This window comes from Bombina bombina, chromosome 1 (genome assembly GCF_027579735.1).
Source record: "Bombina bombina isolate aBomBom1 chromosome 1, aBomBom1.pri, whole genome shotgun sequence".
NCBI lineage: Eukaryota > Metazoa > Chordata > Amphibia > Anura > Bombinatoridae > Bombina > Bombina bombina.
The window spans coordinates 1,162,935,475-1,162,951,342 of NC_069499.1; the positions used below are offsets into that span (position 1 = coordinate 1,162,935,475).

Consider the following 15,868-nt stretch of genomic DNA (forward strand, 5'->3'; position numbering starts at 1 on the left):
AAAACAAAAAAAACCTTAGACTGCCTAAAAAAAAGAGTACATTAGACTGCTTAAAACAAGAGTGCCTAAAAAAAGAGTACATTAGACTGCCTAAAAAAAGACTACATAAGAGTGTCTAAAACAAAAAAAGAGTGCCTAAAAAATAGCACCTACGACTGTTTAAAAAAAAAAAGTGACTAAAACAAAAAAGTACATATGACTGCCTAAAACAAAAAAGAGTGCCTAAAAAAGAGTACATTAGACTGCCTAGAATAAGACTACATAAGAGTGCCTAAAACAAATAGAGTGCAAAAAAAATACATAAGACTGCCTAAAAAAAAAAAGACTACATAAGATTGCCTAAAATTAAAAAAATACATAAAAAATACATGGCTGAATAAATTTTTTAAAAAAGAGTGCTTAAAAAGAGTACATTAGACTGCCTAAAAAATACATAAGACTATCTAAAACAAAAAGAGTGTCTAGAACAAAAAGAGTGCCTAAAAAAAAGAGTACATTATACTAAAACAAAAAAGAGTGCCTAAGGGGAAAAAAAGTAAAGACTGCCTAAAAGACTATACATAAGACTGCCTAAAACAAAAGAGTGCCTAAAAAAAGAGTACATTAAACTGCCTAAAACAAGAGTGCCTAGAAAAGAGTACATTAGACTGCCTAAAAAAAGACTACATAAGAGTGTCTAAAAAAAAAAAGAGTGCCTAAAAAAGAGAGAACATTAGACTGTCTAAAAATAAATACATAAGAGTGTCTAAAATAAAAAAGAGTACTTAAGGGGAAAAAAGTACATTAGACTGCTTAAAAAAAGACTACATAGAGTGTCTAAAACAAAATAGAGTGCCTAAAAAAAGAGTACATTAGACTGCCTAAAATAAGACTATATAAGAGTGCCTAAAATAAAAAAAGAGTGCTGAAAAAGTACATTAGACTGTCTAAAACAAAAAGAGTGCCTAAAAAGAGTACTTTAGACTGCCTAAAAAAGTACAAAAGACAGCTTAAAGAGAGTACCTAAAAAAAGACTACATAAGACTGCCTAAAACAAAAAAGAGTGCCAAAAAGAGTACATTAGAGTGCCTAAAATAAGACTACATAAGAGTGCCTAAAACAAAAAAAGAGTGCAGAAAAAAAGTATATAAGACTGCCTAAAACAAAAAAAGAGTGCCTAAAAAATAGAGAACTTTAGACTGCCTAAAAAAGTACAAAAGACTGCTTAAAGAAAAAGAGTGCCTAAAAAAAGAGTACTTAAGACTGCCTTATTAAAAAAAGATTACATAAGACTGCTTCAAGAAAAAGAGTGACTAAAAAAAAGAGTACATTAGACTGCCTAAAACAAGAGTGCCTAGAAAAGAGTACATTAGACTGCCTAAAAAAAAGACTACATAAGAGTGTCTAAAAAAAAAAGAGTGCCTAAAAAAGAGAGAACATTAGACTGCCTAAAAATAAATACATTAGAGTGTCTAAAATAAAAAAGAGTACTTAAGGGGGAAAAAGTACATTAGACTGCTTAAAAAAAGACTACATAAGAGTGTCTAAAACAAAATAGAGTGCCTAAAAAAATAGCACATAAGACTGTCTAAAACTAAAATAATAGCACATGACTGCTTAAAACAAAATAGAGTGCCTAAAAAAGAGTACATTAGACTGCCTAAAATAAGACTACATAAGAGTGCCTAAAACAAAAAGAGTACATTAGACTGCCTAAAACAAGAGTGCCTAAAAAAGAGTACATTAGACTGCCTAAAAAAAAGACTACATAAGAGTGTCTAAAACAAAACAATAAAGAATGCCTAAAAAATAGCACATACGACTGTTTAAAAAAGATAGTGACTAAAACAAAAAAGTACATATGACTGCCTAAAACAAAAAAGAGTGCCTAAAAAAAGAGTACATTAGACTGTCTAAAATAAGACTACATAAGAGTGCCTAAAATAAAAAAAGAGTGCTGAAAAAGTACATTAGACTGTCTAAAACAAAAAAGAGTGCCTAAAAAGAGTACTTTAGACTGCCTAAAAAAGTACAAAAGACAGCTTAAAGAGAGTACCTAAAAAAAGACTACATAAGACTGCCTAAAACAAAAAAGAGTGCCAAAAAGAGTACATTAGAGTGCCTAAAATAAGACTACATAAGAGTGCCTAAAACAAAAAAAGAGTGCAGAAAAAAAGTATATAAGACTGCCTAAAACAAAAAAAGAGTGCCTAAAAAATAGAGAACTTTAGACTGCCTAAAAAAGTACAAAAGACTGCTTAAAGAAAAAGAGTGCCTAAAAAAAGAGTACTTAAGACTGCCTTATTAAAAAAAGATTACATAAGACTGCTGCTTCAAGAAAAAGAGTGACTTAAAAAATACATAAGAGTACCTAAAACATAAAAAAGAGTGCCTAAGAAAAAAGGAGTACATTAGACTGCTTTAAAAAAATACATAAGTGTCTAAAACATAAAAGAGTGCCTAATTAAAAAAGTACATTAGACTGCCTAAAAAAAAACACCATATGAGTGTCTAAAACAAAAAAGTGCCTTAAAAAAAACACATGACTGTTTAAAACAAAAAAAGAGTGCATAAGATTGCCTAAAAAAAAAAAAAGCACATAAGACTGTCTAAAACAAAAAAAGAGTACATAAGACTGCCTATAACAAAACAAAAAAGTGCATAAGACTACCTAAAAAGAGATTCCTTAAGACTGCATAAAACAAAAACAAAAAATAAGACTGCCTAAAACAAATAAAAGGCCAAATAAATAGATTGTTAAAAAATAATAAAAGGACAAATGAGAGTGCCTTAAAAAAATAAAGAGGGCACACAAATAAAAACTTTAAAACAAACAAACTAAAATATAACAAAAAAAAATAGTCTCATATTATAAAGAGACTGTGTTAGACAGAAATAAAAGTGTGATACAAAGAGCCTGCAAAACAAAAGCAGATAAAAGTGCAAAACCACAAAATGCCTCCTAAGAGAATTTTAACACCTGAAGATGCAGAAAACGTTAAACGCAGAAGAAATGAAGGTCTTCGTATACGTCGGACACATATGAATGAACAACAAAGGGCAAGTCAACGTAATAAGAATACTGCAAACAAGCGAATTTCAAGAGCCAATATGACAGTTCAGGAAAAAGATCTCCAACGAGATATGCAACGATCACGTTCTGCTGCCTGTAGAAAAAATATGACCGACGATGAAAAAGCTCTTGAAAGGGTAAACAATTGTGAACGTATCAAAAATATTCGCAAAAACATCACTAATCAAGATAACACAACGTACAACCATTCACTATTTATTGAAGACAATGTACAGATGCACACATGTGGTCAACTTAACGTTTTGTGCAACTTCTGCATGGCTAAGCATTTTCCAGAGGAACAACCAAGTGATAAGCTCTTTAATAAATGTTGCAATAAAGGCAAAATCACATTACCTGATATACGAATTTCACCACTGATCCAACAACTAATGACCGGACATCACACACATTCAAAGAATTTTATGCAAAATATCCGTTCAATCAATAGTGCATTGGCTTTTGCATCAATGGGAGCAAACATTGCACCACCTCCAGGATATGGACCATATTGCTTCAGAATAAATGGACAAATCTATCACCGATCTGGTGCCTTGCATCCAGAAAATGATGATCAACGAAAATTTGCACAGCTATACATTTTAAGTCCTGAGGAAGCTGCAGACCAAAGAGCAGCGCTAAAAGAAAATTCGGGGTGTCACGTTGAGCTTTTGAGGGAGTTAAGTTCATATATGTCTCAGTGTAACCCTTTTGCAGAAGCATGTAAAATGCTCTATGAGGTAGAGCAAGAATGCATCCATGAAGCCTCTTTAAATGGAGTTCAACCTTCTGAAGTTTCTATGTTAATTCTTCAAGACAGAACATCAGATTGCCAAAGATATAACGCACAAAAAGTTAATGAGGTTGCTGTTATTTTCCAAAATACTGATGGTGAACCACCTCTTGAACGCGACCTTCTTATTCATTGCCGCTCTATAGATAAAACAAAAAAAACAGAAAGAATAAGTGTCTTAGATCCTAACCTTGAACCATTGCTGTATCCTTTGTTATTCCCATATGGTGACCAAAGTTGGGGGTTCAAACATCGCTCTTAACTACAGGCCAACATCAATTAATAATGTAGAAAGAAGAACAACCACCAATCCGAGGATAAGAGTTAGTCAAATGAAATACTATTGTACAGGATTTCAATAAGGGATCAATTTAATCCCTTCCTTAGTGCCGGCAAGTTGACACAGCAGTACTTTGTTGATGCTTATGTCAAAACTGAGGCTAATAGACTCAACTATATCCGTCAAAATCAATCTAAACTTCGCATTGAAAAATATACAGGATTAATGGATTATATTCAAAGTGAAGCTGCTGCACAGGGCTTAATGCCTGGAAAAGCTGTTGTTTTGCTATTATCCTTTCAGGGAAGTCCCCCGAAATATGGCCCAAAACTATCATGATGCTATGGCCATTGTCAGAAAATATGGAAAACCTGATTACTTCATCACCATGACCTGCAACCCTAAATGGCCTGAGATAGTCGAAAATGTGTTAGAAGGTCAAGCAGTGGAGTTCAGACCAGATTTGGTTGCAAGAGTTTTTAACCTCAAATTAAATTCTCTTTTGCATGATATCTTGAACAAACATGTTCTTGGAAGTCCTTGCGCAAAAGTGCATGTTATAGAGTTCCAAAAAAGAGGTCTACCACATGCTCATATCCTCTTAATATTGAAAGCTGAAGACAAGCCAAATGATGCTGAAACCATTGACAAATTTATATCAGCCGAAATTCCAGATGAACACCTTTATCCCCGGCTACATGCTATTGTAATAAAGCATATGATACACGGTCTCTGTGGGGAACATAATTTAAATTCTCCATGCATGGTGGATGGCAACTGCAGCAAAAATTTTCCTAAACAATTTCAAGAACAAACTTTACTTAATGTTGATGGATATCCTCGATACCGGAGGCAAAAAAATGAGACCACAGTAATTGTCAATGGGAGAAAAATTGACAATTCTTGGGTAGTTCCATATAGCCCATACTTCTGCTTGAAATACAATTGCCATATAAATGTTGAGAGTTGTGTTTCTATTAAAAGTGTTAAATATCTCTTCAAATATGTATACAAAGGTTATGATTGTGCAAATATTTCCATTAAGGAACATGCCACACTACAGCATGATGAAATACAAAATTTTTTAGATTCAAGATATGTCAGTGCTCCTGAAGCTGTTTGGAGATTGTATAGTTTTCTGATGCACCATCAAACACATACAATAATACGACTTCAAGTTCATCTTCCAGGTGAACAAGATGTATATTTTTATAATGATAACATACAATTAGCTGCAGAGAAGGCCCAAGACAGGGATACCACTTTGACAGCATACTTCAAGTTGAATGATGAGACTCATGCTGCACGGGAATTTTATTACTCTGACATTCCTCAACATTATGTATTTGATGTAAAAACCCGTAAGTGGAATCCAAGACAAAGAGGAGCAGATACAACAATTGGCCGATTGTACTATGTTAATCTTTCATCGGATTTAGAGAGATTTTGTTTGAGGTTACTACTCCTGCACGTAAATGGAGCAAAATCCTTTAGGGACCTACGCACTGTTAATGGACAAGTTTGTCACACATTTAAAGAAGCTGCCCAAAAGCTTTCACTTTTACACGATGATGCTACATGGGATTTTACACTTAACGAATCAGCATCTCAACAAATGCCTAAACAAATGAGGGAACTGTTTGCTTATTTGTGCATCTTTGCTGTCCCACCTAATGTCCCACAACTCTTTGAAAAATACAAACAAGATCTTTATGAAGATTTTTCATGTCATGAGGGCCATGTGGATGATTGCAAAAGTTGTAACGATTTTGCTTTAACAGACATTTTAAATGTTCTCATAGTACATGGTAAACGTTGTGAAGATTTTGGACTACCCAATCCATCAAACTTCATTCCAGACATGCAATTTAACTATGTTGCACATTTGGAAGCCCAAATTGGAGCACAACTTCAAGAAGCACTAAACATAGAACAAAAAGCTGCCTTTGACGCTGTAATGTCTGCAATTGCTAATTAAAATTTACCACACAGATGTTTTTTTATTGATGGACCTGGTGGAAGTGGAAAAACAAATTTATATAAGACTTTATTGAGTACTTTACGTGGACGCACACATGGAGTTCTTCCTGTTGCCTCTACCGGAATAGCAGCTAATCTCCTTGCTGGTGGAAGAACTTATCATTCACAATTTAAGCTTCCAATTCCATTACTGGACACATCAACATCAAACATGAGAATGACTTCAAAAGATACTGAGCTCATACGAAATGCTCAATTGCTGATTTGGGATGAGGCCTCAATGGCACCCAGTATAGCTCTAAAATGTGTAAATATGCTCCTTCAGGAAATTATGCAAAACAACAAGCCATTTGGCGGAAAAGTAATTCTCCTTGGTGGTGACTTTCGACAAACACTCCCAGTACTTCCTCATGGCAATAGATCTGCTATTGTGGAAGCTACCATAAAATTCAATGATCACTGGGATAAATTAAAAATTTTGAAATTGCAAAATAATGTGCGATCGATAGATCCAGAATTTAGTAACTGGCTACTACAATTAGGACAGGGTTCATTAAATAACTCAGAGGGCCTTCCTGAGGACTTAATTGAGATTCTTTCCAAATTAATATGCCACGATTGTATCATATCTGAAATTTTTGGAAAAAGACTTCTTCCATCTGATTTTCCCAATTTTTCTAAAAAGGCAATTTTTTGTACAAAAAATGCTCATGTTGATCAAATCAATGAGCATGTATTAAATATACTCGATGGTGATGAAAAAACATACCTAAGTTCAGATTCAATTGATGATCAGACAGATGAAGATACTCAAAACTATCCCATAGAATTTCTGAATGAATTAACTCCATCGGGAATGCCTCTTCATAAGCTAAAAATTAAATTGGGAAGTATTATTATGTTGCTTAGAAATCTTAACACAAAAAGAGGTCTGTGCAATGGAACAAGATTAATAGTTAAAGATCTTAAGCCCAATCTAATAATTGCAGAGGTGCTCACAGGAACAGCTCAAACCAGATGGTTTTTATCCCACGAATAGATTTAGCCCCTGCCAATACTGAACTACCATTCATTTTACGAAGGAGACAGTTTCCAATCAAATTTGCTTTTGCAATGACCATTAACAAATCACAAGGTCAAACATTAGACAAAGTTGGAATATTCCTTCCGGAGCCAGTGTTCAGTCACGGACAACTTTATGTTGCAATGTCTCGAGTTCAAACATCATCTGATGTAAAAATTAAGATACTACAAGGTTCCAAGCAAGGAAAAATGTTACCAAACAGTGATACGATTTTTACAAAAAACATTGTTTTTAAAGAAATATACTTTAAATAAATAGGGTTTTGTCTGTTTATTTAGTTACATGTATTTATGAATTAATTAAAGCAATATTCTTCATGTACATTTTTAAACTTTATTTTATTATAATTCACTTTATATTAAAATAAGATCTCATGTCTATTTTAATTTTTATAATTTTTCTTTTTAATAAAGAATAACATAACAATTCTTTAAATATTTTGGCCCGTGTACACGGGCTTTAACACTAGTCTAAAATAATTATTAATATTTATTATTAATATATTTTACAATATTTAATATATAATATTTCCATAACGCACCTTAAGATAACTAATTCAAGATGTGCACTAACTTTACACCGTGTTAGACCTACATTGCCCAACATGAAGTGTGTTATGCATATTTTACATTCCAATGTTCCTTTCATAGAAAAAAATGTAATTTTTTTTAATTTTTTTTTTTAATTCGTTTTTTATTATCATCGAGGATACAACAATTGTTTACAAGATCCACAAAAACAGCCACTTTTGATATTCACAAGAAGAGATTACATATGAATTACATCAAATTTTTAACAGGATTTTCTCATATAAAGTAAGCAATCTTCAGTTATTCAAGTTGGTGTATGGCCTTACAATATAACTGCATTGTAGAACCGTTCGTTGTACACATGGAGAATATTACAATTATCAATCGCTTGTTTGCACGTATCCCTCAATAATATTTTTTCTTTTTTATTAAACCTATAAAGCAACTAACTATTCTAACATATCTAACAATTAACAACTACCTTGCTATCTGGGTAGTAAAATCACAAAGTGCCCCTCGTGAGTCAAGCCTAAAGACTGTGTAAATATGTATACATATGAGAGAGAAAAAAAAAAGGGGGGGGGGGGAGAGGGGGCCGGGAAAGAGAGGGGGGGAGATCGGGTTAATTAAAAGAAAGATTCAATCAGAATCAGTTCAGAGCCATCAGCACCATTCTCGGGCGACTCCTCAAGAGTTAAAGCTGTCCAGTCTCCACACAGAGTCCCCTCTAGTATTATCTCATGATGTGCAAAGGGTTTTATGATTTGTTTTTGTTGGTTTAAGGGTAATTTCTCAATAAGACACCTCCACTTCCTCAAGAAAGGTTGTAATCTGTGCTTAGTGTCCCAACAGGCATCCTGTCTCTCAATAAACAGGTGTTTAAATAGGAAACTCTTAAATTGTGTCATTGAGGGAGCCAAGCGGGAGCACCATAATGTGAGGATGCAATGTCTTGCAAGTAATGTGCATAGTGTCAGTAAAGGCTGTTTTTTGCTGTCAATATTAGTCCATATAAACAAATATATATTGGTGGGGTTAAATGTTATGTCAATACTCAAGGTAATTTTAAGCCAATATTTCAAATATCCCCAAAATTTCCCAACCAGAGGGCAGTCAAAAAGTAATGCGCTAAGGAAGGGTCAGGGAATTGACACTTCCTACATCTGAAGAAGATGAGGGTTCCATTTCGCCCTCCTACTAGGGGTAATATAATCCCTGTTAATTAGCCTAATTTGTGCTTCCTTCAACGTCAATGATAAGGTAGCTGATTTAGTCTTCAAAAGACTATCCTTCACGTCCTGCATAGATATCTCGGTTGTGTCCAGTTGTAACTTTTCCAATTGCCCTGCCTGAGCCTAAGCACTGTGTTGTCTAAGAATTTCCTGATAGATCCCTGAGATAGAGAAACTCCCCAATGTAAAGACAGCTTGGGGAATGGCAAATGGGGCCTGATTCCAGAACCCTGATTTGGCATCCATTAATGCTTTAATATAGTGCCTAAGCTGCAAATACACATAGAAATGTTGGTTCGGAAGGTTGAAAGTGGTTTTTAGGTCTTGAAATGTCCTGACGGTGTGCGACAGTGGATCCAAAGCATCCCCTATTTTCCGCAGTCCCCTCACATCCCATATAGTAAATGGAGCATGTTCATCCCCTCCTGGGAATCCGATATTACCCTTGATAGGTATATACTTAGGTGAAGGGTTCTGTTGGCCCAACATTTTGTGGGCTCTTACCCAAGCAACAAGAGGATCCTTGTACAAGAAATTATTCTTTATACATTGGGGCATATCCCCCAGCTGACAATATGGGAGATACGCCAGCCCACACTCTCCAATTACCGTCTCCTCCAGCCGCCTGTCACAGAAGTGAGCCATGCCCAGCTGCCAATCCAATACCAGCCTTATCAAAGCTGCCCAATTATAGAACTGGATATGCGGCAGACCCAATCCCCCGCTCAAGAAGGGAGCATGTAGTTTATTAGCTGCAATTCTGTTTTTTTTCCCCTCCATATGAAATGGCCCAGAGCCTTGTTGAGCTTTCTCACGTCTCCGCTGGTCATCAAAAAAGGCAGCAGGAGCAGAGGGTAGAGGAGCTTAGGTAATAACGACATTTTAAATAGGTTTATGCATCCGGTAAGACCCAGAGGGAGGTTATGCCAGCTAGTCAGCCGAGAACAGATTGCGTCGCACTGATAAGTCCATATATCTTATGTGGATTCTGATGCAATTTAATACCCAAGTATGTGAGGGAGTCAGTTATCTCAACAAACGGGTATGCAGCAACATCCGAGGTACATTTGTGTAGCCATAGGATCTCAGATTTAGTGCTGTTCACCTTGTATCCCGAGAATCGTCCAAATAATTCCAATGTCTCAAGTATATTAGGTACATATATTTTAGGGAAGTCTATGAACAATAACATGTCATCTGCATACATTGCTAGATGAAGCACCTGGTTCCCCAGAGCCACCCCTGGAAAGTTTTGTCGCAAAGCCACCGCCAAAGGCTCCAAGGCCAAGTCAAAGATCAGGGGGGACAAGGGGCACCCCTGTCTAGTGCCTCTCCCCAAGGAGAATCCAGAAGAAAAGTAGCCGTTAACCATGATGTGAGCGGTAGGGATAGAATATAGTTTCCGCAATACCTCCATATAGGAACCCTGGAAGTTATAGCGGCTTAAGGCCTCGAACAGATAAGGCCATTCGACTTGGTCGAAGGCCTTCTCTGCATCTAAAGAAAGGAGAAATGCCTCCGAGCTGTCCCCTTCTGATTGGGTCTGTCCCCATTCCCAGTAATAGTTGATGACATGAAGCACGCGTCGCAGGTTGGTTACCGGGGTACGCTGGTATACAAAGCCAGTCTGATCAGGATTGAGAAGAGTGGGTAAGATATACTTTAAGTGATTTGCAAGAATCTTCGTAAAAAATTTGTAATCTGAATTTAGGAGCGAGGTCGGGCGATAAGATCCCGGCTCCAAAGGATCTCGTCCTGGTTTCGGAAGTAAAGTTATAAGGGCGGAAGAGAAAGTGTTGGAAGGGTGACCGTTGAAGAAGTCATTATATACTTTTTTTTTTTAAATAGTTTTTATTGAGGTTTACGGTGGAAAAACATACATATAGAGACACAATTGAAACTGCCATATATCAACAAGAAGCAGCATTATACAGGAAGTATAATTTTAACATATAGCTCAGTAGCTACTAGCATCAAGTCAATAATAATAATAGTATGTCATACAGAGAGTTTCAAGGCAAAACAAACCTCACACATTTTTTCTTTTACGCATTACATCGATTCATCAACAGTCAATAAGCAGTATTGTATGGTGTAAGCATAGTTTGTCGAGTTATGTATCAATATCAAGCGAGAGATAAAACGACTCAACAAATATATGGCATGTACTAAGGAAAAAGGAAGGAGGGAGGAGAGGAGGGGAAAGAAGAGAAAAAAAAAAAAAGGAGAAGAGAAAAAAAAGGGGGGCGGGATGGGGGAAAAAGGAGGGAAAAAGGAAAGGATGATGAGGGGGGAGGAAAGAGGGCAATGACTTCTTACTTCTAATTCTAGGTGCTATTGTAGTTCTAATTCTCCACAGGGGGACCCACCGGCGGCTGGCATCCACCCCCTCTAGGTGGTACCACCAATAATCCCAACACAAAGAGCATCTCTAACACACAACAATCTCGCCCTCTAGGCATTGACGCCAGGCTTCCCAGCACAGACAGTGAATCGTGATTTTGTTGCTGGCTGCAAACACCGCGCATTCCATAGATTCAATGGCCTAGATTTAGAGTTCGGCGGTAGCCGTCAAAACCAGCGTTAGAGGCTCCTAACGCTGGTTTTGGCCGCCCGCTGGTATTTGGAGTCAGTAATTAAAGGGTCTAACGCTCACTTTACAGCCGCGACTTTTCCATACCGCAGATCCCCCTACGCCATTTGCGTAGCCTATCTTTTCAATGGGATCTTTCTAACGCCGGTATTTAGAGTCGTGTCTGCAGTGAGCGTTAGAGCTCTAACGACAAGATTCCATCCGCCTGAAAAAAGCAGGAGTTAAGAGCTTTCTGGCTAACGCCGGTTCATAAAGCTCTTAACTACTGTACCCTAAACTACACTAACACCCATAAACTACCTATGTACCCCTAAACCGAGGTCCCCCCACATCGCCGCCACTCGATTAAAATTTTTAACCCCTAATCTGCCGACCGCCACCTACGTTATACTTATGTACCCCTAATCTGCTGCCCCTAACCCCGCCGACCCCTATATTATATTTATTAACCCCTAACTTGCCCCACACAACGTCGCCGCAAGCTACTTAAAATAATTAACCCCTAATCTTCCGACCGCAAATCGCCGCCACCTACGTTATCCCTATGTACCCCTAATCTTCTGCCCCTAACATCGCCGACCCCTATGTTATATTTATTAACCCCTAATCTGCCCCCCACAACGTCGCCGACACCTACCTACACTTATTAACCCCTAATCTGCCGAGCGGACCTGAGCGCTACTATAATAAAGTTATTAACCCCTAATCCGCCTCACTAACCCTATCATAAATAGTATTAACCCCTAATCTGCCCTCCCTAACATCGCCGACACCTACCTTCAATTATTAACCCCTAATCTGCCGACCGGAGCTCACCGCTATTCTAATAAATGTATTAACCCCTAAAGCTAAGTCTAACCCTAACACTAACACCCCCCTAAGTTAAATATAATTTTTATCTAACGAAATAAATTAACTCTTATTAAATAAATGATTCCTATTTAAAGCTAAATACTTACCTGTAAAATAAATCCTAATATAGCTACAATATAAATTACATTTATATTATAGCTATTTTAGGATTAATATTTATTTTACAGGTAACTTTGTATTTATTTTAACCAGGTACAATAGCTATTAAATAGTTAAGAACTATTTAATAGTTACCTAGTTAAAATAATTACAAATTTACCTGTAAAATAAATCCTAACCTAAGATATAATTAAACCTAACACTACCCTATCAATAAAATAATTAAATAAACTACCTACAATTACCTACAATTAACCTAACACTACACTATCAATAAATTAATTAAACACAATTGCTACAAATAAATACAATTAAATAAACTATCTAAAGTACAAAAAATAAAAAAGAACTAAGTTACAGAAAATAAAAAAATATTTACAAACATAAGAAAAATATTACAACAATTTTAAACTAATTACACCTACTCTAAGCCCCCTAATAAAATAACAAAGACCCCCAAAATAAAAAATTCCCTACCCTATTCTAAATTTAAAAAGTTACAAGCTCTTTTACCTTACCAGCCCTGAACAGGGCCCTTTGCGGGGCATGCCCCAAGAAGTTCAGCTCTTTTGCCTGTAAAAGAAAACATACAATACCCCCCCCCCAACATTACAACCCACCACCCACATACCCCTAATCTAACCCAAACCCCCCTTAAATAAACCTAACACTAAGCCCCTGATGATCTTCCTACCTTGTCTTCACCATGCCAGGTTCACCGATCCGTCCTGGCTCCAAGATCTTCATCCAACCCAAGTGGGGGTTGGCGATCCATAATCCGGTGCTCCAAAGTCTTCCTCCTATCCGGCAAGAAGAGGACATCCGGACCGGCAAACATCTTCTCCAAGCGGCATCTTCTATGTTCTTCCATCCGATGACGACCGGCTCCATCTTGAAGACCTCCAGCGCGGATCCATCCTCTTCTTCCGACGACTAGACGACGAATGACGGTTCCTTTAAGGGACGTCATCCAAGATGGCGTCCCTCGAATTCCGATTGGCTGATAGGATTCTATCAGCCAATCGGAATTAAGGTAGGAATTTTCTGATTGGCTGATGGAATCAGCCAATCAGAATCAAGTTCAATCCGATTGGCTGATCCAATCAGCCAATCAGATTGAGCTCGCATTCTATTGGCTGTTCCGATCAGCCAATACAATGCGAGCTCAATCTGATTGACCTCTTCTGCCCCGCTTGGATGAAGACTTCAATCGGATGGAAGACCTCTTCTGCCCCGCTTGGATGAAGACTTCTACCGGATCATGGACATCTTCAGCCCCCCGCTTGGGCTTGGATCAGGACATCGGAGGAGCTCTTCAGGACGGATCGGTGAACCTGGTAAAGTGAAGATAAGGTAGGAAGATCTTTAGGGGCTTAGTGTTAGGTTTATTTAAGGGGGGTTTGGGTTAGATTAGGGGTATGTGGGTGGTGGGTTGTAATGTTGGGGGGGGGGTATTGTATGTTTTTTTTTACAGGCAAAAGAGCTGAAATTCTTGGGGCATGCCCCGCAAAGGGCCCTGTTCAGGGCTGGTAAGGTAAAAGAGCTTGTAATTTTTGTATTTTAGAATAGGGTAGGGAATTTTTTATTTTGGGGGTCTTTGTTATTTTATTAGGGGGCTTAGAGTAGGTGTAATTAGTTTAAAATTGTTGTAATATTTTTCTTAAGTTTGTAAATATTTTTTTATTTTCTGTAACTTAGTTCTTTTTTATTTTTTGTACTTTAGATAGTTTATTTAATTGTATTTATTTGTAGCAATTGTGTTTAATTAATTTATTGATAGTGTAGTGTTAGGTTAATTGTAGGTAATTGTAGGTAGTTTATTTAATTATTTTATTGATAGGGTAGTGTTAGGTTTAATTATAACTTAGGTTAGGATTTATTTTACAGGTAAATTTGTAATTATTTTAACTAGGTAACTATTAAATAGTTCTTAACTATTTAATAGATATTGTACCTGGTTAAAATAAATACAAAGTTACCTGTAAAATAAATATTAATCCTAAAATAGCTATAATATAAATGTAATTTATATTGTAGCTATATTAGGATTTATTTTACAGGTAAGTATTTAGCTTTAAATAGGAATCATTTATTTAATAAGAGTTAATTTATTTCGTTAGATAAAAATTATATTTAACTTAGGGGGGTGTTAGTGTTAGGGTTAGACTTAGCTTTAGGGGTTAATACATTTATTAGAATAGCGGTGAGCTCCGGTCGGCAGATTAGGGGTTAATAATTGAAGGTAGGTGTCGGCGATGTTAGGGAGGGCAGATTAGGGGTTAATACTATTTATGATAGGGTTAGTGAGGCGGATTAGGGGTTAATAACTTTATTATAGTAGCGCTCAGGTCCGGTCGGCAGATTAGGGGTTAATAAGTGTAGGTAGGTGTCGGCGACGTTGTGGGGGGCAGATTAGGGGTTAATAAATATAACATAGGGGTCGGCGATGTTAGGGCAGCAGATTAGGGGTACATAGGGATAACGTAGGTGGCGGCGGTTTAGGGAGCGGCAGATTAGGGGTTAAAAGTGTAATGCAGGGGTCAGCGATAGCGGGGGCGGCAGATTAGGGGTTAATAAGTGTAAGGCTAGGGGTGTTTAGACTCGGGGTACATGTTAGAGTGTTAGGTGCAGACGTAGGAAGTGTTTCCCCATAGGAAACAATGGGGCTGCGTTAGGAGCTGAACGCTGCTTTTTTGCAGGTGTTAGGTTTTTTTTCAGCTCAAACAGCCCCATTGTTTCCTATGGGAGAATCGTGCACGAGCACGTTTTTGAGGCCGGCCGCGTCCGTAAGCAACTCTGGTATCGAGAGTTGCATTTGCGGTAAAAATGCTCTACGCTCCTTTTTTGGAGCCTAACGCAGCATTTGTTTGAACTCTCGATACCAGAGTTAAATTTATGGTGCGGCCAGAAAAAAACCCGCGGAGCGTTAACAGCCCTTTTACCGCCAAACTCCAAATCTAGCCGAATGTGTGCCATTGTGGACTTAATCTGACTCCATCTTGGGCCCTTAGATTGGAGCCATGCTTTAGCAATATGCAGCTTAACAGACATGAAAATATATATACACAGGAATTTTAAGTGTCGAGGCATCTTGTCGGCGAATAAGTGAAACAGTGCTGCAGCTGGGCGATTCGATTCCACCATACTTAATTTGGTACAGTAATGAAATGCCCTGGTCCAGATTCTTTGAATCTTGGGACACTCCCACCACATATGGTCTGGGGATCCTACTCTGCCACATCCCCTCCAGCACATAGGGGAATTAGCTTTGGAGATTTGAAATAAGCGTAAGGGAGTGTAGTGCCATTGTGTCAAAATCTTAAAATAGAGTTCAAAGTAGGTAGTGCTATGA

General features: G+C 37.2%; 2 protein-coding genes across 2 annotated transcripts; both read left to right on the top strand.

The window, feature by feature from the left end:
- Positions 1-2,934: 2,934 nt before the first annotated feature.
- LOC128663680 (uncharacterized) lies at positions 2,935-6,103 on the top strand. The gene is given in 4 exon segments (XM_053718131.1): positions 2,935-3,943; positions 4,083-4,187; positions 4,190-4,434; positions 4,436-6,103. Coding segments are annotated over 4 exon segments (3,027 nt in total).
- A 213-nt stretch (positions 6,104-6,316) lies between these two features.
- LOC128663691 (ATP-dependent DNA helicase PIF1-like) lies at positions 6,317-8,507 on the top strand. Its single transcript, XM_053718141.1, is given in 3 exon segments — positions 6,317-7,106; positions 7,109-7,390; positions 8,503-8,507. Coding segments are annotated over 3 exon segments (1,077 nt in total).
- Positions 8,508-15,868: the final 7,361 nt, after the last annotated feature.